At 35.0% G+C, this 26,218-nt stretch overlaps 2 protein-coding genes across 2 annotated transcripts; one reads left to right on the top strand and one right to left on the bottom strand.

Moving 5' to 3' along the window:
• Positions 1–46: 46 nt before the first annotated feature.
• LOC109001142 (squalene monooxygenase SE1-like) lies at positions 47–10,735 on the bottom strand. The gene is made up of 8 exons (XM_035693099.1): positions 10,414–10,735; positions 8,234–8,345; positions 7,952–8,126; positions 7,334–7,502; positions 1,347–1,565; positions 942–1,217; positions 488–766; positions 47–359 (listed from the first exon to the last, which is right to left on the bottom strand). The coding sequence occupies exons 1-8, from the start codon at positions 10,651–10,653 to the stop codon at positions 246–248; spliced, it is 1,584 nt and encodes a 527-aa protein (XP_035548992.1). The 5' UTR covers positions 10,654–10,735; the 3' UTR covers positions 47–245.
• A 3,546-nt stretch (positions 10,736–14,281) lies between these two features.
• LOC109001144 lies at positions 14,282–19,781 on the top strand. The gene is made up of 4 exons (XM_018978288.2): positions 14,282–14,609; positions 14,700–14,895; positions 15,129–15,215; positions 19,508–19,781. Exons 1-4 carry the CDS (start codon positions 14,392–14,394, stop codon positions 19,625–19,627), a joined length of 621 nt encoding a protein of 206 aa, XP_018833833.2. The 5' UTR covers positions 14,282–14,391; the 3' UTR covers positions 19,628–19,781.
• The last annotated feature ends 6,437 nt before the right edge of the window (positions 19,782–26,218 follow it).

Below are 26,218 nucleotides of genomic sequence, written 5' to 3'. Positions count from 1 at the left end.
ATAAACGTTTAGCCATGAAGTAAACTCGAAGCGTTTATCTTTTCGGCTCAGACAGCGCCATTAAATTTCACTCGACGATATTTATGGACATTTAGGAAAATTGTACTTTCTTTATGCTATATAGTCACAGTCCAACAGCGAAAAGAGTATCGATACAAATCTCATTTTCGAGGTATTGATACAAATTGGCCTGACTTGACAGCAGCGAAGTGTAGGCTAAATTATTTCACGGCATCTGGCTCTCTCTAATGGTCCCTCTTAACAGGTGGAGCTCTGTAATAAGCTGGAACGGTTGCAGGGAAGAACATTTGCCTAACACCTTCTGCCTTGATTATGGGGAAGATGATTGCTGATGCACCCTGCAAGAGAAAACTCAAAAAGTTTTCATCACTGAGAAGAAAAGACATCTTAATTGCTGTGTTTATATATATATATATATATATATAGAGAGAGAGAGAGAGAGAGAGAGAGAGAGGCTCATACTAACCGAAATTAATCTGGCTCCAATCCAGATGCGTGAGGGTGAAGGGAAGGGCACCAATAAGCGGCCAACACCGTAAACTGCAACAGCAAAGAAATGGAGAACCAAGCTCAATGGGCGAGGGTTCAACCCTGAGAGTAGAGAAACCGGTCCCATTGAGAATACACCTCCAAGACTTAAATAATCAAAGCAAGCCTGGCGCATTTCCTTCCTCGCTCGATCAGGTGATGCACAAAACACCTTGTACAAGGCCCCCGCCAAAGTATTAATTGTGGATGCCACCGGCTACAAATTGAAACATTTTAAGAGATTCTAAGTTTCCTTGAGAGAGGAAGTTATCCTAGAAATACAAATAATAATAATAATAAACATTCATGTGAACGTGTTCTCCTGTTGCTACTAGCGAGTGGTAAAGTTCAAAGGAGAGGACCACTAACAGCTGCATATCATTACAACTAACCTTACGCAAGGTGTAGAAGGATTCAAGATACTTGCAGAGTGTGGGTGCATCATTCAGGTCTCGCAAAGGCTTGAGCAGATCCCGCAGCACGACAATATCAGACAATGCCACCGTCATTCCTCCGCCGGTTAACGGGTGGCGCATGTTGAATGCATCCCCCATTAACAAGGCTCCAGGAGTAGGATGGGGGGCAGCCGGCATACTTCGGTTTGGCATTGTCCGTATGTTACCTCTATCGACAGCAGCTACAAATGAATCATATATTTCAGGGGGAAGCTGCAATAGAAATGCACTCGGCCTATCAGATCTTTTGATTTTAAAACATGTCTCAAGAACAAGGATGAAAAAGCTTAAAAGAAATAAGGAGACTGAAACTAAATGGAAATGGGCGGAGCACTTGTATACCTGAGGGGCCACCATGTTCTTCAAATACTTTTCCATTTCACCATTTGCAATAGATGGAACTTTCTTTCCAGGTACATCAACCAGACATCGTACCTCTGTGCTACTAATAGGATAAAACAAAATGGGGGAAGGGTCTGCTAGTATGACATGCCCGTGATTTGCATATGGAAGTTCGCAATTCTCCAGAACCAAACCAACAAAAGATGAGGGCACATCAACCTGCAAAGAAAATATATACATGATTAGGTTTCTAAAACTATTTATAGTCGCGAACAGGGGATAAGGATTCTCAACCAGTGCATGCACATGTCAATGATGATAACTAAATTTTAAGATGTTAGGAACTGGAAAACAAATATATATGAAGTTCAAGTTATATAAGTGCTGTTAAATATCAACCCAATGTGTGAATATGAATGTGAAATTGTCTTGTAAAGCTGCACCATAAATTAAGCTTGTCCTCAAGCATTTATGGTGTCTCCAAAATATCAGAAATATCTCCCAACAAGTGTCTCAAATTGTCAATAGTGGTGGCTGTAGATTAGTTTGTCCCCTGAGCTTTCTCCTATAAAAGGAGATCAGTTGTAAACGAAATGTGTGTGGAAATCCAAAGAATGCAGTGTAGAGATAGTTTTGTTAGAGTTTGTATATTTTGAAGAAATTTCGAAATATATTGTTTCCGTTACAGTGGATGTAGGCAAGTTGCCGAACCACTTACATATTGTCTCTATCTTGTGTTTGAGTGTGTTTCTGGATGGTTTTGGTACAACAATTGGTATCAGAGCTTCGGTTTTGTGCTATCCAGAAAATTTAAGTTGATCCAAATCAACTTTTGATCACACCAGGAGGTTCGTCTTGAGAAGACGAACACGCTGCCGCAAACGGAATAAAAAACGGAGGCCGGAGAAGCTTACACGCGCTCCTAGAAGGTCGGAAGGTGCGATTCACGCGCCAACGCGCCAACGCTCGTCCAGAGGTTGAAGACGAGTGCTTCACACGCGCCCACGCGCCCCCACTCGCGCCAGAGGTTGAAGACGAGTGAATCACACGCGCCCACGCGCCTCCACTCGCACCAGAGGTTGAAGACGCGTGAGTTACACTCTCTCACGCGCCCCCACGCGCTCCAGAGGAAGACGACGCGTGAGTTACACGCTCCACACGCGCCCCCACTCTCGCCACGCGCTCCACGCGCTCCACCTGCTGTTCCGGTTCGATCTGGACCGTTCAAAATTTCAGATCTGTTTTTGGCTTGTTTTAAGCCATTCGGAGTCCGATTTCAACGATCCAATAGTGGTTTCCAACTATTTGGATCATTCCGGACTCATCCGTACGGTTGAAATTTTGAAATTCATTTTACAGAAGTAAGTAATTTTTCAGATGGAATCAGAAGGAGAAATTACAGGTGATAGGAACTCTGGAAATGCTAGTAGCTCTGGACGTAGATCCATGGTGTCAAATGCCAAATTTGAAGTTGAGAAGTTCGATGGAACTAATAACTTTGGTATGTGGCAATGTGAAGTCATGGACGTTTTGATCCAACAAGAGTTGGATATTACGCTAGAGGATAAATCGGAGGACATGACGGAAAGGGATTGGGACAAGCTTAACCGACAAGCTTGTGGTACAATCCGTTTGTGCCTTGCCAAAGATCAAAAGTATTTTGTCATGAGAGAGACAAAAGCAAGTGAACTTTGGCGGAAATTGGAAGAAAAATACTTGACAAAAAGTATTGAGAGTCGCTTATACTTGAAGAAGAAGCTCTTCAGGTTCCAATTTCGAGAAGGTATGTCTATGTCAGATCACTTCAATAGTTTCAATCATATACTTGCTGATTTGCAAAACTTGGATGTAGAAATCCAAGATGAAGACAAGGCTTTACTTTTATTAAATTCCTTGCCTGATACATATGAGCATTTGATTACAACACTTTTGTATGGGAAGGAAAAGATTAGTTTTAACGATGTATCTAGTGTTTTGATAAATAATGAGTACCGTAGAAAAGATAAGGAGGTACAGCTAAATACATCAAATGAAGCCTTTATAGCAAGAGGGAGACCAAAGTCGAAGTATCCAGGAAAGAAGAAGGATTCTCAATCGAGAACACGGGCCACATCACGTGATTCATCAGTCGGAAAAGGACTCGCCAAAGATGAATGTGCCTTCTGTCACAAAAAGGGGCATTGGAAGAAGGATTGTCCCAAGCTAAAGGGGCAACAGAAGATCCAACCCTCCACAGCCAATGTCGCCAACAGAGATGAAGATGCAGATCTTGCCTTGACAGGTCTATCATTCATTTGTCATTCTGATGAATGGATAATGGATTCTGGGTGTACCTATCACATGTGTCCCAATCGGGACTGGTTTACTGACTTCACAAAGAGTGATGGAGCAGTACTTATGGGCAACAATAATGCTTGTAAGACTCAGGGAATAGGTAGCATCCGCCTGAAGCTGTATGATGGAACTGTCAGGACATTAACAGAAGTTCGATACGTTCCAGACTTGCGGAAGAATCTTATCTCACTTGGAACTCTGGATTCAAAGGGATTCAGAATCACCATAGAAGATGGAATTCTCAAGGTGGTAATGGGAATTCAGGTGACTATGAAGGGCTTAAAGCGAGGAAATCTGTATTTCTTGCAAGGAAGTACTGTTAGTGGAAGAGCTTCCACAGTCTGTGAGAAGCTAGATGAGACTGATGATGACACCACCAGACTTTGGCACATACGTATGGGACACGCCGGAGAAAAAGCTTTGCAAACACTTGTAAAGCAAGGTTTACTCAAAGGTGCCAAGACTGGAAAATTGTCTTTCTGTGAAAACTGTGTATTAGGGAAGCAGACGCGGATCAAGTTCGGAACCGCAGTTCATAGTACACAGGGGATACTTGACTATGTGCACTCCGATGTTTGGGGACCTACCAAAAATGCATCTTTGGGAGGTAAACATTGGTTTGTAACATTTGTTGATGATTATTCTCGTCGTGTATGGGTGTACACGATGAAGCATAAAGATGAAGTGTTGAAGATCTTCCTTGATTGGAAGAAAATGATCGAGACTCAAACCGGGAGGAAGATCAAAAGGCTTAGATCTGATAATGGAGGTGAATACACTCTAGACCCCTTCATGGAAGTATGCCGAAAAGAGGGAATTGTAAGACACTTCACTGTACGAGGAACACCGCAACAAAACGGTGTGGCAGAACGAATGAATCGTACTTTACTAGAGAAAGTACGGTGCATGTTACTGGATGCTGGATTCAGTAAACAATTTTGGGCTGAAGCTGTGACGTATGCATGCCACCTCATCAACCGATTACCCACAGCTGCCAATGGCGGGAAGACACCCATTGAAATGTGGAAAGGTACACATGCTACTGATTATGACTCTTTACATATTTTTGGATGCCCAGCTTACTATCATGCTAAAGAAAGTAAGCTTGATCCTAGAGCTAAGAAAGCAAAATTCTTAGGCTTTAGTATTGGTGTAAAAGGGTATAGACTCTGGTGCATAGAGTCAAAGAAGGTAATAATCAGTAGAGATGTTACATTCAACGAGTCTGAGATGCTCAAGTCACATGAGCATAAAGACTCCCATGAAGGCAGCCATGATAGCGAAGTATCTTGTGAGTCACAGAAGGTGAAGTTTATTACGCCAAAAGAATCAGGAGTCGCTAATGGAGAGCATGGACAACTTGAAGTTGATAGCCCAGTCACTATATCTCCAAGCCAACCTGAATCGATTGCAACAAACAGGCCGAGAAGAGAGACACGTTTACCAGCACGTTTTGCAGACTTTGTGACGTATGCACTGCCAGCTGAAGGAGATCAAATCCCAACCACTTACAAAGAATCCATACAGTCTAGTGAACAGGCTGAATGGAAAAGTGCAATGAGCGAGGAGATGCAGTCTCTTCATAAGAACCAGACATGGGAGCTTGTGCCGCTTCCAAATGGAAAGAAGTCAATTGGTTGCAAGTGGGTTTTTAATCAGAAAGATGATCAAGCTGCTAAAAGTGGTGTGCGATTCAAAGCTAGATTGGTAGCCAAGGGCTACGCTCAGATAGAGGGAATTGACTATAGTGAAGTATTCTCTCCTGTTGTAAAACACTCATCCATTCGGATATTGCTAGCTTTGGTTGCACAACATGATCTTGAGTTAGCCCAGCTTGACGTAAAGACAGCTTTCTTACATGGTGATCTGGAGGAGGAGATTTATATGTCCCAACCAGAAGGTTTTAAAGAAGCTGGTAAAGAAAAATGGGTTTGCAAACTGAATGAAATCTCTCTATGGGTTGAAGCAGTCACCTCGGCAGTGGTACAAACGCTTCGACCACTTCATGATTGACTTGAAATACACTCGTTGCCAATACGATCACTGTGTGTATTTCAAACAACTTGCAAATGGATCTTTCATATATTTGCTTTTATATGTAGATGACATGTTGATTGCATGTAAAAGCAATGTGGAGATAGATCGATTGAAAACTCAATTGAGTCAAGAATTTGAAATGAAAGATCTAGGAGAAGCACGAAGAATATTGGGGATGGAGATTAATAGAGATAGGGTGAAAAGCACAGTTCACCTCACTCAGAAGCAGTATCTTGAGAGAGTACTACAACGTTTCAACATGAACTTGAAGACGAAACCTGTAAGTACTCCAATGGCCCCATATTTCAAACTTAGTGCATTGCAGTCTCCTAAAAGTGATGAAGAGCGGGACTATATGAAGAATGTCCCGTATGCAAGTGTTGTAGGAAGCTTAATGTATGCCATGGTGTGTACACGACCTGATATCTCTCAGGCCGTCAGTTTAGTTAGCCGATATATGCATAATCCTGGAAAGACACATTGGCATGCGGCTAAATGGATTCTACGGTACATTCTAGGGACCGTAGATCTTGGTTTAAAGTTTGAGAAGAATGAAGATAGTCTAGTAACTGGATATGTTGACTCAGACTATGCTGGTGATCTTGACAAACGACGATCGACAACTGGATATGTGTTCACTATGGCTGGAGGACCAGTTAGTTGGCGATCTATCTTGCAGTCTACAATTGCACTATCCTCAACAGAGGCTGAATACATGGCTGTAACAGAAGCCGTGAAAGAAGCCATTTGGTTACAAGGACTGGTAACAGATTTGGGCTTTAAACAGCAAGAGGTTACCGTTTACTGTGACAGTCAGAGTGCAATTCATCTGGCCAAGAACCAAGTGTATCATTCTCGAACAAAGCATATAGATGTCCGCTTTCACTTCATACGTGAGATATTAGATGAAGGGGACATTCTACTTCAGAAGATTGGCACTGAAGACAATCCAGCAGATATGTTGACGAAAGTCGTCACAGGGATCAAATTCCAACACTGTTTGGAATTAATCAATATCTCACACTGCTGAGCACCTTCAGGTGCATTGGTGCCTTAGGGCGCATTTGATAGCGGAAATCTCTCATGGCAGATATAATGAGTATTTTAACGAGGGGGTGAAATCATTTGAAGGAAGCATCAGTTTGCAGCAGCTTTAAATATGACACACATGGGTGGAGGGGGTGATTGTTAAATATCAACCCAATGTGTGAATATGAATGTGAAATTGTCTTGTAAAGCTGCACCATAAATTAAGCTTGTCCTCAAGCATTTATGGTGTCTCCAAAATATCAGAAATATCTCCCAACAAGTGTCTCAAATTGTCAATAGTGGTGGCTGTAGATTAGTTTGTCCCCTGAGCTTTCTCCTATAAAAGGAGATCAGTTGTAAACGAAATGAGAGTGTGGAAATCCAAAGAATGCAGTGTAGAGATAGTTTTGTTAGAGTTTGTATATTTTGAAGAAATTTCGAAATATATTGTTTCCGTTACAGTGGATGTAGGCAAGTTGCCGAACCACTTACATATTGTCTCTATCTTGTGTTTGAGTGTGTTTCTGGATGGTTTTGGTACAACAAGTGCTTTATCCCCCATGGGTGAGATTAAGAGGGAACCAAACCTGAGGATTGCAAAGTGAGCGACGCAAATTTGAGAAACAGCCATCACAAACAATGGTTAGAGGTGCATGTGCAGTCAGTTCATTGCCATCTTTAGTCTTGTACTGCACACCTTTAACTGTTCCATTTTCTTCAAGCAAAGAAGTAACGGTTCCTTGCTCCAATCGAACACTGCAGAAGATTGAAAACAAGGAGGCATAAATTCAAGAAGATCCTCTAACACAATGATATATAAGATAATTACTAACTATATGATGACACCAAGGCAACAACGGTAAATGTGACTACAAAAAATGAAAAAGATTGGTGTGGAACTTTGACCAAGTTTTTGTAAAGTGGCTTTTACTGATACCCTAAGTGAGGAATGAATGCTATAGATTGAATTACTTGCTGAAAAAAAAACTGATCAAGTCAACAATCAAATTGGGGAAAAAACCACTAGAAAACCCAAAAACTTGCATCAGAAAACCTCACAGATCATTTTCAAATCTCAAAGCCATAGGCATGCAGAAATTCTTGGTAATTAATTATTAATACGCAATGAGTAGTAACCATGTAAAAGAACAGGAGTAAATATATAAACATCCTTCTGCACATCTGTAAAGGATTATAATTTTTACTTCAGAAGGGATGCAGCCTTCTCCCGCATCCTCTGTATGAATCGCCCATTGTGAAAGCTTCTGCCAGACACATCTGAGTGAAATTTCTCCAAGGGATAAGAGAGTCGGGTATGTTTCCCATCCTTAAAAAGAGCATAGCCAAACACTCGCTGAGCATCAATGTCCTCCACACAATCTGCAGTTGGAAATGATATATCTTTCATTCAACAACTGAAATCCTCAGCAATTGGGGGTAAGACCTCATTTCTGTGCATAGTCAATAAGCTTGAATTAAACACCTACCTTCAAGCCCCAGCTCAATTAACTTGAGGTAGCCTCCAGGTTGTAGCAATTCGCCAACAATTCGGTCAGGCTCCGTTAAATCTCTTTCAATCACATGAACTCTACGTCCATCCTGCAACTTTGAAGTACAAAATCAATACCCGAAAAAATCTTCACTGGGGAACCGTGTTATTGCTATAGAGACAAACTAACAGCTAAATCCAAGATGAATATAGAGATCAACCCAAGGAGTACGAGTAATGTTACATGTAACATCACAATTAAAACACCCACATAATACAACAACTGATGTGGGAGACATATATTAGTCATTAAAATTTGAAATCAAACCCTATTCTGCTTGCTAAATCAGTAACGTTACATGGATGTTACACTGGTGGTGTTACAAGTAGCATTAGTCACAGAATATATAATAGTAGGACCTTGCATTGAGAGGGTTAAGGTGAGTTTGGATGTTGAAGTGAGTTGAGTTGAGATGATAAAATATTGATAAAATATTATTTTTTAATATTATTATTATTTTGAGATTTGAAAAAGTTAAATTATTTATTATATTTTGTATTGAGATTTGAAAAAGTTGTAATGATGAGTTGAGATGAGTTGAGAGTAATTCACTAACCAAACGCAACCTAGGCATATGTTGCAAGGTTAAAAAAGAGTGTTCTTTTCATTAGACAATCAAACTGTCGTTTGGATTATAAAAATTTATTTGAAAGTATGTTATTGAAATCCTAAGTAATTCACTTTTCTTTAGATTGTAAGCATGTAGAAATCAATACTTTAAATACTTTTATTTTTACTTTTTAATAAAATTTCAAAGACTCTTCATTCTAATATTTTCTTTTTATTATTTAACCCCACACTTAACACGAGTACTCTGTCACCTTAATAGTATTAGGAACTGTTGACGGCGTTGTAGTGTATAGATATAGTGCACTAGGACACAAAGGTCAAATCGTGTTTAGTCATTAGTGCATCAAGAAAGTGATCGACAAAACACCACAGCTTAATTTCCAAGCATAATCCAAGTCAAAAGTATATAGGCACTCAGAAATATCTCGGATTATGGCAAGCGCCATAATTAAAAGGATGAATCGTGTCATTAATCCTATGGTTAAAAGACCCAGTTGTCTTTATACACAAATAGAAATTCGAAATAAGCCTTCAAACTTTCGAAATATAAAAATTCAAATTCCCCGTTCCTACGATGAGTCAAAAATGACTTCTACCAGAAATAGCTTTTACGTCCAAACCATCTCATCTTATTATTATAATTTTTTCAAACTATCACATAAAATATAATAAATAATTTAATTTTTTTAAATTTTAAAAAAATATTATTAAAAAACATATTTTAATAATTTTTATTTAATTTTTAACTTTATCTCAACTGTATAATGATTAGATCAACGACACAATAATGTCAAACTCATTGCGTGTATCGTCGTGTGATTCTAAATTTTAAGGCCATATCTCTGACAGATAGAAAATTGAAATTGTCAACCACAAAGAGAAGATCAAGCTAGCGAAAAATAACTATAATAAGATTTATGTATTGGAGACTCAAATATTCAGCAACGCCTTGATAAAATAAATAGAAAACCACTACACAAACTCCAAATTTGCAACAACTTAATTCATTTGGTTGATCGAAACGCATATCTTAAAGGATATTTTGTAATTTTGAGATTTCTCTCACAAACAAAAACGCATGTATAATGAGAAGACTCTTAAGAGTACAAGTTACTTTCGACGAGTTACATATTAAGAAAATTACAAAATTTATAGCTCATGCAAGACTGTCACAAAAAAAAAAAAAAAAATCAACATGTAATTCGGCATATCGTATCTGTAAATTCTCTAAACAGTAAACCCTCGGAAAAGAAAAACACGAGGTACTAGTTTTGCATCGGAGAGTACAACACACAGCAGGACACGGTTTTTATTCTTTTTCTAACAGAAACGAATTCTGTTGCCTGGATAATTTAAGCAAGCAAATCCAAAACCATTCGAATTTCCAAATTCCAGCGTGAGTTTTCTCGTAGAGAACAGACAGAACGCCAAATATAAAAATGCATCAAAATTATATGATTTGTATGGATGCCAAGAAACTGCAAGAAAGTAAAAGAAAAACGAAAAAGAAAAAGAAAAGGCTGAGAACTATAAAATATGATAATCACCTTGCCAAGAGTATGAGCGAGAGCGGAACCGGCGACTCCGGCTCCGACGATGATAACGTCGGCATTACCGTCAGTGAGTCTGCATTCTCCGCTGGTGGTCGTGGTGACGCTGTCCACGCCCTCGCTTCTCGCCTCCGAAGAAACTCTGCTGCGGTTCTTCTTGTCCACCAGAATGTAAAGCGCCACGAGCCCCATCAACACGGAGGCAAAGCTCCACCCAAGCGCGTACGGATCCACCATTCTTCAAAATTCGAATCCCGGCACGCTCACAGTCACGGTACAGCACCACAAGTTTACGCGCGCGCTCGCTCTCTCTCTCTCTGTGTATTGGTTCCCAATGAAATGAATCAACCGTTGATCCACAGAATTCGAGGAATCTCAGGGCAGATGTCCATCTACATATAAGGTCTCACCAGTCACGAGGACAAGTCACGGCTCAACGTCTAATGTTTCCGTGCTAACTTACACCGGGCACCAGCTAGCTCGGTGTTTTCCTCGAGCGGATTTGTCCATTTGACTGCAATATGTGCTTACTCCCTTGGGAACCAATATATAAAATAAAATACAAGTGTCCAAAACTAAATTAAAACTCAAACAAAATTTTGAATTAATTAATTGATAAGATATCTAATTGAAGAAGGCTATTTTTCATCCTAAATTCTATTATTTTTAGTAATATATAATAATTAATGAATGCTATACATTAACTACTATCTATTCTCATATTCCATGCATATAATTTTTTTATAAAATGTGCGATAGTAAATAGTGACTGATGAAAATAATTTTTCGTAACGATATTTCGTATTTCAAATAATTTATACTTTCAAGTAATTAAATGGCATATACTTGAGATTTATGACAGTATCATGTATGACTAAAAATGATAATAATATTATTGTATTTATTCTATTACAGTAATATTACTTTGACATTGGTGATGTTAATTAGAGCATACATTTAAGACATGATCAAACACACATAGGGGGAAAAAAAAAAGTCTACGTATCAAACATCATGGTAAACAAACTTTACTTTGCCACTTAGAATTATAATTTGAATAGAACTATCTAGAGTTGTGAACAAAATGTTTGATTAATACTATTGAAAGGGATGATTCATAAGTTTTGGGTGGTGCATATGATTCAGCCTTTTAGCTTATTATACATCTTATATACTAGATATCATTTGCCAAACACCATCATCTGCTTTAGGACTGTAATCGAGCCGAGTCAAGCTGGTCTTTAGCTTGTCGAACTCAGCTCGACTCAAAATACTCAAGTTCGAGAATTTTTTTTTATTCTTTGTTTGAGCTCGACTTTATAAGCTAAGCTCTCAACTCGAGTTCGAGCTCGAGCTCGAATTATTTATTTATTGAATAAGATTTAAGATTAAATAAAAATAAAAAATAAAAGACCTAGTAATGAATTTATATAACTAACAAGTAGAACTACTATTGAATTATAAAATTTATAAATAATTAATATTTAACTAGTTGATATTTATCCAAAATAACAATATATCATATGCCTACGTATATTATTAATACATATACTTAATATGAAATTAGACTAATTATTAAATTTTATTGACTAATTATTATACAAATTATAAAATATATCCATGAAGTATATTCACTATATAGACATAAGTAATTAGATTACATATTATATATTTAATTATAAAAGTTATATACTTATATTATTAACTAATATATATGTGTATATATATGTGTGTGTATGTATATATTTATCAATATATGAATAGTTTTAATCGAGTCGGACTAACGAGTCGACTCGAGCATAAACGAGCGGGTCTTAACGAGCCTTAACAGAGTCGAGTCCAGTTTTGTTAGGTATGTGTTATTTACAAATTGAGTGGGTATCTGTTTTCATAAACGAGTTTTTTTTTTTTTCACGAGTCGAGTTTGATTTGAGTTTAACCGAGCGAGTACTAAGCAGACTATCGAACAGATTGATTCATTTACAACCCTAATCCGCTTTGCATAAATACTTTATTCTTCTTTACATGATGTTTTATTTATGGATGCTATTGGTTCCCACCGATGGTCCAACATATAAAGTGCAATTTCAGTTTTTTTTTTCCTTTTTTTTTTCTTCAAATATTTTAAATTTTTTTTTTCAAAAAATACATAAATTCAATAATATCCACTTTCTTAATTATTAAGAATAAAAAAAGAATCGGTCAAAACTATCGGTTCAATAAGCATTACTCTTTATTTTTATACAACGATGCTTTATATTTTAACGATAAGTGTTGTAATCACAAATATATTTTATAAAAATGAACTAATAAATTAATTTAGTTTTATGTGATATGTTAGATATATTTTATACTAAAAATAATTTCATGATATAATCTATCGTATTAAATCACATCAATTTATAAATTTCCTTTTATGAAATTTTGTTATGTTTAAAACATTTATCTATTTTAATTGGCATGATCGTTCCCCGTAAATAATATAAAGAATAAGTGGACGCCACTGATTAAAAGCCATCTTTTTCTTCCCATGTCATCTATAGAGACAATAGTCAATAGGTGTATAATCAAGGGGCCAGGATCCCCCTAGTTTGTAATATTTTACTTTTCTAAACTATGCATGCTTTCTTTCCAGTATTTTATGAATGAAGTAGTAAACTTGCCAAGACAAAAAAAATAAAAAAAATAATAAATAAATAAATTGGGGGGCAAGGATATATAATCTGGCATGCTACTAAAAAACCCCACCTTCAAAACATTTATTATTATTATTATTAGTATTAGTGTTGTTGTTATATCTATAATTATTCAATGATTGAAAGTTCCCTTTAATTTGTAATGGTGTGATACAATGACCCCATGAATACTGCACGTCACTAAATGAATGAAGTCAATATAAAGTTATACATTTTATAAATGTTATTTAATAAATTAAATCGTTGTCCACTTATAATGTCTTTGTTCATGATCATCATCCTTTGATTTTTTTTTTCCCCCCGTATGGTGATTTGAAGTTGCTTAGCGACTCGCATCGGTTAGGATCACTTATTAACGTAAACAAGTAAAAAAATCATAAAATATAAACATTAAAGTAATCAATTTGTTAGGTAACAACTAGCATGCTAATTTATAAAAAAAACTACAAAACGCCGATCAATGTTGGAGATTGTCAAATATACATGCACATAATTATTTGAATGAAGCACTGTCTGCTCTGTCCCGATAATTAATTATCAGTGGGTACTGGTATTTGTCATTTTTAGCATGATTGGTTCAAGTGATTATACATTATGTTAATTAATTAGTGTCGTTTTGGTCATGCAAAAAGGTAGATGTTTGACTAGAACGAGTCCTTACCTACTATCGGAGAGCGTCATTTCTATTTTCTAAATTATATCTATATCCGAGAGTATGATAATTTCCCAAATGATGATGCCAAGATGCTCTCTAAACATGTCTCCAAAAGTGCTTATAGTGTATTTTTTTTTTATTAATGTTAAAAAAACATACACAGATTAATTAGTGATAACTTTTTTAAACGTTTGAAAAAGGCTGTATTGGATACTAAAATGATTTCAGATGATTTGACTTGTTCTGTAAATAATAATATTTTATAAATCTTATTAAAATGTGTTTGAATATAAATAGATTGACATATATATTTGAATGAATGAATGAATATGTTGAGATGAATTTTAATTTTTTTATAAAAAATTTTAAAAATAAAAATTTTATCAATATTGATTTGAAATAAATTAACATCATTTCATATTCAAAGGAGACACGTATTTGGAATACAAAACATTTTCCTTTCCGAAAAGCCGGGAGCCTAACAGCAAAGGGCGGTCTTCATAAAAAGTACCGCGAACTTTACAATTTGGCACGCCAGGAGAGGCATACGAATCTACGATACCAAAGCGGAGGGAGGAGGGGAGAGGAGAGGAGAAAGGTGTACAAGGGGAAGGAAGGAGTGGAATGAATTTAGAGTGCTCCGATCCGAGTCTCTGGAAAGAGGCTCTTTCATCCTACTCAACTCGCATTCAATCCCTCGACAAACCCAATTTAATTTCCCTCGACCACTTCTACTGCAACCAACTCCCTCCAATTCTTCACCAACGAAACCCTAACCCCTACATCACCACCACTGAACTCTCCACTCTCATGCAATGGAAGCTCACGCGTGGCAAATGGAGGTACTCTCTCTCTCTCTCTATTCATACATGCATATAGATTACCTTTTGCGTGTGAATATTATTGACGAGAATATTATATTTGAACTTCAGGCCGCGTTTGTTGGACTTCGTTTCTTCTTTGGATGAGGTCCTGGTGAAATCCACATCCCAAAAGGCATTTCAGTCTCTTCCCGATGTCTCCAAGGCTGTGTCCGAGCTTACGGTGCTCAAAGGCGTTGGTCCTGCTACCGCCTCCGCTATTTTGGCCGCTTACGCCCCGGATTTGGCACCGTTCATGTCTGATGAGGTAAAATTCGAAATCCAATTATAGTCAATATATGTCTTGTTGCGGTCTATGTGCGTGATTAGGTACGGCAGACACGAGTGAGTGAGTGAGTGAGTGATATGGACATAAGTTAGCTAAATTGCTAAGTTTGGGGTTAAGATGGCGTCAAAATATGTCATACTACGGAAATTCCGTTGCTGTTTATCCTTGATTTTTAGGTATAATTATCGATTTGTTGTAATGTTGGTGAAAAGGCTATGGAGGCGGCCCTTGGGAACTCAAAAGATTATTCACTCAAGCAGTACCTGCTGTTCGCTGATAAACTCCAGACTAAAGCAAAGGTCAGTGAATGTCCCTCGTTTAATTATATGTTTAATACTGGCAAGTGTATTGAGGGAAGAAAATACTCCAAGCAAGTCCTTGCCGTTATAAGTGATGCACGAGTTTAGGCCATTCACAATTGTTGGACTGCAATAATCAACGGTGATTATTTTGTTCGTCTACCAATTTTTAGACAGGATGTGTCATTTATGCTACAGCTCGTTAGCAAATATTTCCACATAAAACACACACTAATCTCAAATGTATGGCAAGTATATTCTTTTTGTGACTTAACATCGAACACGTATTGTGTGCGAGTAATGGCACAGATGGGAAGACTAAGAGAAGAAATATTCAGAGGATTTTTTCCTAATAAATTATAACAGGATGTTTACTTTTCAAAAATTAATTTTTGGCAAGCAGCTAGTCAAGTATAAGGCTGTTGTGGTGACTAGATTCTTTCTTACATCATAACCTTTCTTTGCTCTATTTGAAGGGTTGTTATAGGTGCAAACTTTTTTTTTTTTTTATAAGTAAATGATTGTATTAAAGAATAGGGATAGTCCAAAGTACACAAGATGGTATACAAAGAGAAAACACCTATCTAGGAAGAAGAAGAAGAGGAAACAAGAAATTCAGCCAAGTTTAAGCCATTAAAGTCTATAGCTATGGACCATACAAATAACATCCTAACAAAAACAGATCTAAGATCCTCTCCTTGTCTTCGAACGTCTTGTTATTTCGTTCTTGCCATAAGCACCATAAAATACAAATAGGGACCATTTTTCACGCCGCTTTGATTTGTGGTAAACCTCCTATAGTAGTCCAGCAAGCCAGGAGTGCCTCCACTGTGGCGGGCATAACCCAAGTTATCTCTATCCTGTTGAACACCTCAGCCCATAACGCTCTAGCAACATCACAATGCAATAGAAGATGATCCACCGTTTCACCACTCTTCTTACACATGCAGCACCAATCTAACATGATCACCCCACGTCTTCGTAGATTATCCGTTGTCAAGATCTTTCCCAATGAAGCTGTCCATGCAAAAAAGGTTGCTTTGGGAGGCGCCTTATTTCGCCATATCCTTTTCTATGGAAACTGAATGTTCTGGGCCTGTGTGAGAGACTTATAGAACGAGCGAACTGAAAATATGCCTTTACCAGCCGGTACCCACCACAACTGGTCATTTTCTTGGATGCTTGGTTTCACGGAATACAACAATTGAAAGAACTCTTCAATGCTACTAACTTCCCAGTCTTGAACCGCCCTACTAAAAACAATGTTCCACTGTACTATATCTCCAGTTAACACCATAAAGTCCGCCGCTGAAGCTTCTTTCTGACATGCAATCTTGAAAACTGAGGGGAATAAATATTTTAGTCTATTGTTTCCACACCATACATTACTCCAGAATTTTATTCTAGAACCATCTCCTAGCACTACTCTAGTGTGACGAACAAACACCTCCCATCCCCTACTGATGTACTTCCAAGTCCCCAATCCGTGGGGCCCATTTACCTCTCTACTACACCAATCCCCCCACATGCTTCCATATTTGTGGTCAATTACTGATTTTCATAGGGCTTCCGGTTCCGTGTTATAGTGCCACAACCACTTTCCAAGTAATGCCCTATTGAAAATCTTTAAGTTTCTAACACCCAGCCCTTCCATGGGAAGCGGGGAGCATACCTTACTCCAATTGACAAGGTGAAATTTAAATTCGGTCCCCATGCCACTCCAAAGGAATTCCATATACAGTTTCTCAATTCGGGTCGCTACGCTTGATGAAATTGGGAAAAGAGATAGAAAATAAGTTGGTAGATTAGAGAGAGTACTTTTAAATAAAGTGATCCTACCCCCTTTTGGCAAATACAGTCTCTTCCACTCAGCCAATCTACATTCAATCCTCTCGGTTACCGTATCCCATATTGTTGCAGTCCTTGGGGCAGCCCCCACTGGTAGGCCCAGGTATTTCAAAGTTAGGGCAGCCACCTTGCATCCTAGAGTGTTAGCCAGTTGTCTGATATTACGGACATTACCAACTGTTATCAATTCTGATTTTTCAAGGTTTACTTTCAGCCTTGATGCCGCTTCAAAGCAAAGTAAGAGTGCCCTTAGTGTTCGCAGTTGGTTTTGTTCTGCCTCACAAAATATAAGTGTATCATCTGCAAATAACAAGTGAGAAATGTTAATAATATCCCTAGAGGGGTCCCCCACCGAGAAACCTGTCATGAAGCCATTGCTAACCAACGCTGAACTCATTCTACTCAGGACCTCCATAATGATGACAAAGAGGAGCGGGGACAGAGGATCTTCTTGTCTCAGACCTCGAGAACTGTGGAAGAAACCATTTGGGTTACCATTAACTAACATTGAGAATTTTGTTGTAGATATGCACCATCTAATCCACGAGCACCATTTCTCCCCAAACCCACATCTCCCAAGCAAGTAGATTAAGAAATCTCAATTAACATGATCATAAGCCTTCTCCATATCTAACTTACACAGGATTCCAGAATTACCAAATTTTTGTCTGCTATCTATGCACTCATTAGCAATAAGGACTGAATCTAGGATCTGCCTTCCTTGTACAAATGCATTTTGGTCTTGAGGAAACCATCACTCTTTATGTAAATAAAGTTATTGCTCCCCAAAAGAATCCCTACATCAAGATAAAGTCATTTCATTGTTATAAGTGCAAACTTCTTGGGGAAAACATCACTCTTTATGCAGATAAAATTATTGCTTACCAAAAGAAGCCCTACATACATCAAAATAAAGTTATTTCATCACTAGAAGGCTTGGGATGTTGATCATCTGGTGAATCTGACACATTAGAAAACTAGGAACCAAAACTTTGAAATGTATTACTTGGTGTAAGTGGCATTTCCCTATATAGAGAAATGTAGTATAAGGTTGTGAGAGGATCTTTATAAGTGATGTTGATATGGGCTTTTTGTTCATATCAGCCTTGGTGGTGCTTGGGAGATAGTTTGGTGACAGGATATTATTCGTCATGGTATCATAATATCAACATTTTCTGCAGAATCCTAAGAGGCTGAACCTCTGCAACAGTGATTGCTATTAACACCATAACACCGATCATTTGGAGAGCAATGTTGTGGCTATTATTAGTTTGCTTACCCCAGAGCTTCTCATGTCTCCTGGTGGATAACAGCTCTGATATTTGTGTCAAACATAGTGTTTTTGTTAGTATAGTTTTAAACTCAATGCTATCAGTTGGTCGGTGGTGCAGTAGCAACGTTAGTTTTTTGTGAATGATTAGTGTATATAAATCATAGTTCAGAGTGTCAGAGTCGGAGGCTAGTTTACACACCAACTACATCTCCGACCCTTCCGCTGCTGACCAACATTTGTTGTCCATAAACTGGAGCATGAGTTTCTCTTGGCTGTCTGGTAGTTTCTATTGGGCTTTGGCAATTTTTGTCGAGCAAGTTTTTTCTGGGTGGTGAGGACTGGAGGGTTACAGATCCAGGCTAAAAAGTACTCTTTACGAAAGCAAAAAATGGACCTAAAAATGCAAGAGAATAGCTGAAAGGAGAGAGGATCTACTTGGAATTTAGAGTGGCCAGTGAGAATGAGAGGGAGGGATGCCCAACTGTGGTTTTTTCTGGCCGGGGGGGCGGGGGGGTTGTTACGAAAGAGAAGTCTATGGAGAGCTTTTGTCTCTACTGGGTCTCGTGAGTCTTGATCCACTTCAATAAGTATTAATTATAGTTGTAGTTTACACTATTAAGAAAATCGCTTTTAATAAAAATTAAAATTCGGAGTTTGCCAATTTTGTGTTTGACTCCAACTCAATCCAACTCCAACTTTGATTGGAGCGGAGTTGAATTTACTGTTTTTTGCAAATTACTTCCCTGTCCGTGTACTCCTACTAAAATTCAAATAAAACTTTTCCCTCTAATTATATATTCAAACATGAACTTCAGCATGTTAACTAAGAATTCTTTTTAGCTTCTAGATAATAGATATACAAATCTCAAAACCTCACTATAGTAGTCCATCCGGCTGCTCTTGCTGAAATCATTATTCTTCATTCTCCCGTGCTCTAGCAATTGCACTCCCAAGACCATTACCATGTAGTTAGGTAGGGACAATCAATCCGTAGTGACAGGAAACTAGGAATGAATGGGGATCCCTATCAATAAAAAAAAATTAAGAATGCACTTGCTCCATTTTGGTGTCTGCCTGTCAAATAAATTGTACCAATAGTCAGAGTTGCAATGTTCCCCACTTTTATGGATAATGGCTGTCTTTTTAATTTCTGATGGAAGATCATATGCAGGAATTAAGTTCAGAAGACGATACCTTCACTCCATCAGATGTAGAAAGGGCTTTGTGGAGTGTTGCTGTAGGGGCCAAGATTAATCCATCTAAAACCTCCAAGAGGAAGAGAAAAAGTTGATTTAGCGTCGAGGAAGTTGACTACAATGCATATTCAGTTTTCTAAAACTATGTCCTCTGTAAGTCTTATATGTTCTTACAGCTTGTTCAAGGCCCTTAACTGACAGTTGTAAATTTTTATTTACTTAATGCTAAACCTTTTTTTCTTTTTGCTATTATGGTTTCTAGCCCATCACTTTCTGCAAAGTACCATCAAAATGACCCATTGTTGCTGCTTTGATGTACCATTTGCGGGGAGCTTTCTCATGGAAAATTTTCAATTTGTTCGGACATGAATTAAAATCTTATTTTTGGGTTTGGGCCTCACGTGCTTTATTAAAGCCCATCGGAGTGATCGGATTCATTTTACTAGTATGGCTAAACTAAAAAAGTTTTGAGACATTGTTGCTTTTTCCATAAAAGTAACGCTACGGACAAGTTCCAAATGCATAAATCTTGTGCAAAGTTATTTCATTAATTCTACATGTGATAAAATTTGCATATGATGTTGAAACTTCTATACGTTTTGCAATATTAATTATTAAAAAAATTTACGTGGCATAAGTTGATTTAGAAGATAATTTTTAAAATTTGAATTTTATAAATTAAAATTTATCATTTAAGTGATGTGGATGGTGTGTTCTATATACCAATTTAAGAATATAATAACTAAATTACTATATTTACGTAGGAGTAAAAAAAATTCAACTGAAATGACTAGGCGATGGACGTCCAAATGGGGTGTCTCTTGATTTATCAATTTTTAGTTACACCTTAGTCAATGTAACATGTCCAGCTTTGTAAATATAGTCATTCACCCGGTTGTGAGTATGCGATAAGTTTATATTTTTAAAAAAAATTAAGTTAAAAAATTACTATGTATTCCTTTATTAAAAAAATTTATTCCAATCCAATTTGGAGGAAGATTCTCTCCTTCTCCCCTTTTGCCTTTTGTTTAAAAAAAAAGCCGCTTTCATGAAATCTTCACATGGCTGATGTTGTTGTTCTTGTAGATTATGGGCATTATTGATATTATCAGCAAGAAGTGGTTGCTGATGGTGAGAATAAACTGTTACACGTGGATGACGGTGTTATGATGCCCATAACTCCATATCCTGTATCATGGCGTATAATTAATTTCAAGTGCGTAAAAGCAAAGTTCGGTTGGGTACAAACCTATATTGTATAGTAAATTGCTCATTGAAATTGAGTTTTTGTAGATTTACATACACTAGCACCGTGTAAGCCATGCGTCCGTCAATACCTACGAAGTTTATATATTTATACATGTATACGTATTTGTGTGTGTATATATATATATATATATATGTATATATAGCGATCACAAATCTAGCATTCTACATTATGGCAGGTTAAACTTTTACACTTCCTCAAAGGGAGTAGTCTTTGAGGAATAAGATGAAAGACTATCTTTGTGTAGTCTCCCATTCTTTATTTCATATTTTCTTAATCTTGTTCAATTTCTGTTTCTGTTGGCCCCGCCCCGATTGTAAAAAATTTCAAGAATTGTGTCTGTAAGACCTGTTTCGCTAGAAAGAGCGTTTAGGACATGAGTGGATAGATGGTTGACTCCAAATTCATTTGTAGAAAAATCAGAAATAACTTTATTGCCATTGCTATTAAAGCACTAATAGAGGGTTGTTCTTTCTTTAAATCAGTGAGTATTTGATTAATTTCATTAAAAGTGTTGACCTGTTTGGTTTTAAAACCTTGTTTATTCTCTGATAAAATAATAATAAAAATTTCAATTTTGGAAGTCAAAGTAGAAATAGGAGTTTTGATCTTTTCTTCAATACGATCCAATTGCTGAACTATTGACATGAAGAGTTTGATTGACAAAATTATTTTGTTAAATAATCTTCTTTGTTTCAGTAAAAGTGATAGCTTTAAGATCAAGCATATATTTTTATATAGCTTGTCTTGTGGTGCTTCTTCTTTATAATTAAATGTGAAGTGTGTCATCTCATGTCATAAACCAGAGTAAGAACTCAATAAAATCACTCTCACCACTTATGCATATGACTTGTTTATTAAATGACTCATTAATTTTTTAAAACCTATGTTATTCAAGTCATATACAAATCATATCAATTATTGAATAAGTATAATCAAATGCACACCTTCTCACATGTGTCCTCACTAATCTTATATATAAGACAAGGGTATATTTACATATAATTTCTACGAACTCTGAAAAGTTAGATATTTGTAATGTTTGGTATTAATTGCGACAATCCTCCATTTCATTGTCATTTATATATCATAGTAAGTTGGTGATTTGCATTATCATGTCAAATTTGCATGGTTTTTAAATCACGTGTGTTAAATATAAATTGACTCTGATTCAAAATTATTTATTTAAACCAATAAAATCTTAATAAGAAATACTATTTATCATTTTTTATACTGTATATCAACATGTAATTTATTATTTTTATCATTTTATTTAAATAAGTATATTTATATATCAATATATATGTTTAAATAAAATAATAAAAATAAAAAATCACGTAAGCAATTTCAGGAATGGTAAGTATAATTTTTTAATCTTAATATACTAATTATATATATTTTTTGTTATTCACTTATCACGTAATTATGAAGAGAAATTAAAAAATATTGCTTGATAATACTTTTTGAATTTAATTGGAACAATCCTCTGTTTATAGTCATTCATATATTATATGCGTTCTCTATGACTTTTTTATTCCTCTGGTTCGAGGAATAGGTACTAGGTAGCGTTCTCATCCGAATTTTGGAAATAACTACATGCTAAAAAAACATGATGGCTTTAATTAACATGTAGTAATATGATTCGATATAAAATAAAGAGCAATGCTACACAACCTCTCCAACCTTTACATACCATCTTTTTTTTAAATTTTTAAATTTTTTAATATTTTAAAAAAAAATTTTTTTGAGTTTATTTTTTTTAAAATAATTTTATTTTTCTATTCATTATTCATATATTAAAATTTTGATGAAAGAAAAAAATAATAAAATTTAAAAAATATATGGTTTGTAGAAGATGGGAGGTTGTGTAGATTTTTTTTAAAATAAATAGTAACAATAAATTGTATGAGACTCGTCATATAAACAAATAAATATTGTATATTAAATGCTAATTAAATCTATTTATCTTTATATATATATTTCTAATAAAAATTTTTTTTATCAATCACTATTTATTATCTTACATCACATATTTTATAAAAAATATTTTTATATTTTATGAAAATAAAATTATAAATATAGAGTGTGTAAATAAATAATGATGTATAAAATTCTTTATTTCTAATTTGACTCATAAGTCTATTATGAAACGTGTCCGGTCTAGATTTAAACCTAATTTAATTCCATATGCACAGTACATTGAACAATTAAAGATTCCAACATATCATTGTACAGCTAATCAAACTCTTTAATCGGTTATTGAATTTTAAAGTGTGACAAATGGCTCTTTATTCACACGTAAACCCTTTGATTTGATAATAAAGATGCCATGGGGCCTACATGTCGTGGTACTTTTTTTAAAAAAAATTTAAAAAAAAAAGGGTATTTTTCTTCAATGTTGTCGCACACGAAACTTTCATAATTCTGTACGTTGATTTGTAAAAGGAAAAAAACAATCCAAAAGCAATCATACGGAGGAGATCAGCTGTCATCCATTAGTTCTATTTCCGGTCAAATCCCGGATTCAGTTGTTGTGTGTGGAACAAGATGCTTACTTGACCATGAAAGTTTGAAACAGAAACGCGTTTTTAAGGTTACTGCACAATTTTGACTCGATTATTATTCAAAGTTTTTATTTTCACTTTAATTCAATCACATTACCTTACCATCAACAGTTTAAATATAGTTTAAGAGATTATTATTTTTAATAATTGTAATATTAAAATTGAATAAGAGTGATAATTGTATTAATTATTAAAAAACTTTTTAACTACAAATAAATTTTATAAAAATAAATTTATAAACTAACATAATTTGATATAATATATTAAATTAAAAAATTATTTTATTATTAAATATGTTTAACATAACATGAACTCTAAAGGCTGGTTTGGACCGCTTGGTTACACAGATAAAATTATTTAATTTTATATAATTATTATAATTTTTTTAAATTTTAAAAAAAAATTATATGAAAAAATTATATTTTAATAATATTTTATTTAATTTTTAATTTTTATCTCCTAATCAAAATATGCATAATTCATAACTTTATTTTTATAAAATATATTCATAAATGTAGTACTTATTTTTTCTTATCTTAAATGTTGTATATCTTATTAAAAGTCTTTGTATAAATTAAAAATTCTCCATTCTTTTAGAAACGTCGGGGCAGGTGTGGTAGCGGAGATTGCGCGCAAATGCCTGCGGTCACGACAAGCTCCATTGCCGGCTGTGGTGGCCAGCTTGTTCCTATGTGTCTCGTAGGACCACCGCTTCCACGTGTCCCATTGTCTTACTCGTCGTGTACTGTTCTTCACGTGCGGTTCGTTCGTTCGTTCCACGTCTTCTGCTGCGTCGTGTCCAAAACTCACTAGCTACACCATCTACGTACACCTTCGACGAATCCCATCAATCAAATTGATTAAGGTTGATGGACGCGAAATCCCTTTTCGCTCCCCTCGATCTCCTCAGAATCACGAGAAACACCTGAACAATTTAGTTCTTGTTGAAATGTCCGTTTTATCCCTTATCCGGTGCGTCCTTTTGCAGTTGAGTGAACAAATTTTTTAATTTTGAGTCGGCACTCAAGGACCCACGGTCCTCACGTGACTACGCAATGACTCGTTATTACCGCGAGAGATATACTCTAGTGCAGCTCATCAGTATGAATGTTCGTGTAAAGACAAATCATTTATGACTTGCAATTTTTTAAATTCTTATTTCATATTATCTTATTTTATCCTATCTTCTTTTCAATTATAATTTAAATATAAAAATTTTTAAACTAATCATCATAATTTTTCTAAAACTTCAAATAAAAAATAATTTTTTTTAATTTTTAAACAAAAATAATATTTTAATAAGATTTTAATCTTATAATATTTTTTATTCAATTTTTTATCTCTTATATTCTAAAACTCAAAAAATACTCAATTTAAATTATCTTATTTCTATTCATAAATTATTTTATTATTATTTATAAAATTCTCATCTCACAAATGAATACGAATATATTTGGATAGTGAGATAAAAATTTTTAGTTTTAAATAGAAGTTTTAAATATTATTTTTTAATATTATTATTATTTTAAAATTTAAAAAAATTAAATTATTTATTATATTTTGTATAAAAATTTTAAAAAATTGTAATAATAAAAGAAAATGAGATGAAAGTATAACTTTTCAAACTGAATAATTTTATAGACAACTGTAAAATACTTAAATATTACATAATTATTTAAAAAAAATTAAAATTTATTATTAAAATCCCTCTCTCAAAATTATTATGTTTCTAGCCTGTCAAGTTTTCATTAAATGGTGGTAAAAATATAATTATGATCATGTATTAAAGATGTTTTTAAAATTTATTAAAATTCGAGAAGTCCTAATCCAATGAAGCAGATTTTAAGCATAATTAACATCCATTACCAATAAGAATAATTTGAAAAAATTAACCGAAACAATGTCATAAGTATCAAACAGTGACAATAAAGAAGAAATATAATATCTAGCAAAATTATTTCCCCCATTATTATAATTTTTATTATTAAAAAATTAATTTTTTTTATATAAATCTAATATTTTATTTAATTTTTTAAAAACAATTACGTAATGATTATAATTCACGATTACGAATTTTTTTCTCTTCCGAACCTATCCAAATCAGGATGAGGGTAATAATTGGTGATCTATGGTCGACGTATATCGCGGGGCTCAGTAGTACGTTTGCAGTATTTCCGGACTTCCGTCAGCTAGTTTTCCTGAAATGCCCCCAATGCCCTCGGATTGGAACTGTCGGTGGACGATTCCAGTCGAGGCTAATTTTGGCGATTAATATCTTATCTCGTAACTTTTAGCAATAAGTTGGGAGTATCTCAATTGCACCGGCAATAAGAGCGCGTGTACTAACAACATTTTAAAATGAATAACAACAAATATGACAATTTTGTTGTTAAAAAATATAATTTAAATTGTACAGAATAAATAAAATGAGACTTTCTCAAAATCTAGATATCTCAGTGAAAATATTTAGTATTATCATTATAATTTTTTTAAATTTTATATAAAATATAATAAATAATTTAATTTTTTCAAATCATAAAATAATAATAATATTAAAAAATAATATTTTATTTAACTTTTAATTTTTATTTAAAATTATCTAATTTCATCTTATCTCACTGTCCACACTCACTGTCCACACCACACCACACCTAAAACTGAAAACCAATTAAGATTTTTGCACAGGAATAAAAGCTCATAAACGTACAACCTCTTTGTGTATATATTTGACAAAAAAAGTAATATTAATTACAAGTTTAAAATAGATAAATTTCATATAAATTTTATTAATAAATAATAAATAAAATTTATATTTTTTTAGGTAGATTTTACTAATAAATAATATATTTTTTTTA

Source organism: Juglans regia, chromosome 8, assembly GCF_001411555.2.
Source record: "Juglans regia cultivar Chandler chromosome 8, Walnut 2.0, whole genome shotgun sequence".
NCBI classification, from domain to species: Eukaryota; Viridiplantae; Streptophyta; class Magnoliopsida; order Fagales; family Juglandaceae; genus Juglans; species Juglans regia.
Note: the sequence above shows the minus strand (reverse complement) of the source record. Positions and strands in the feature narration are given on the sequence as shown.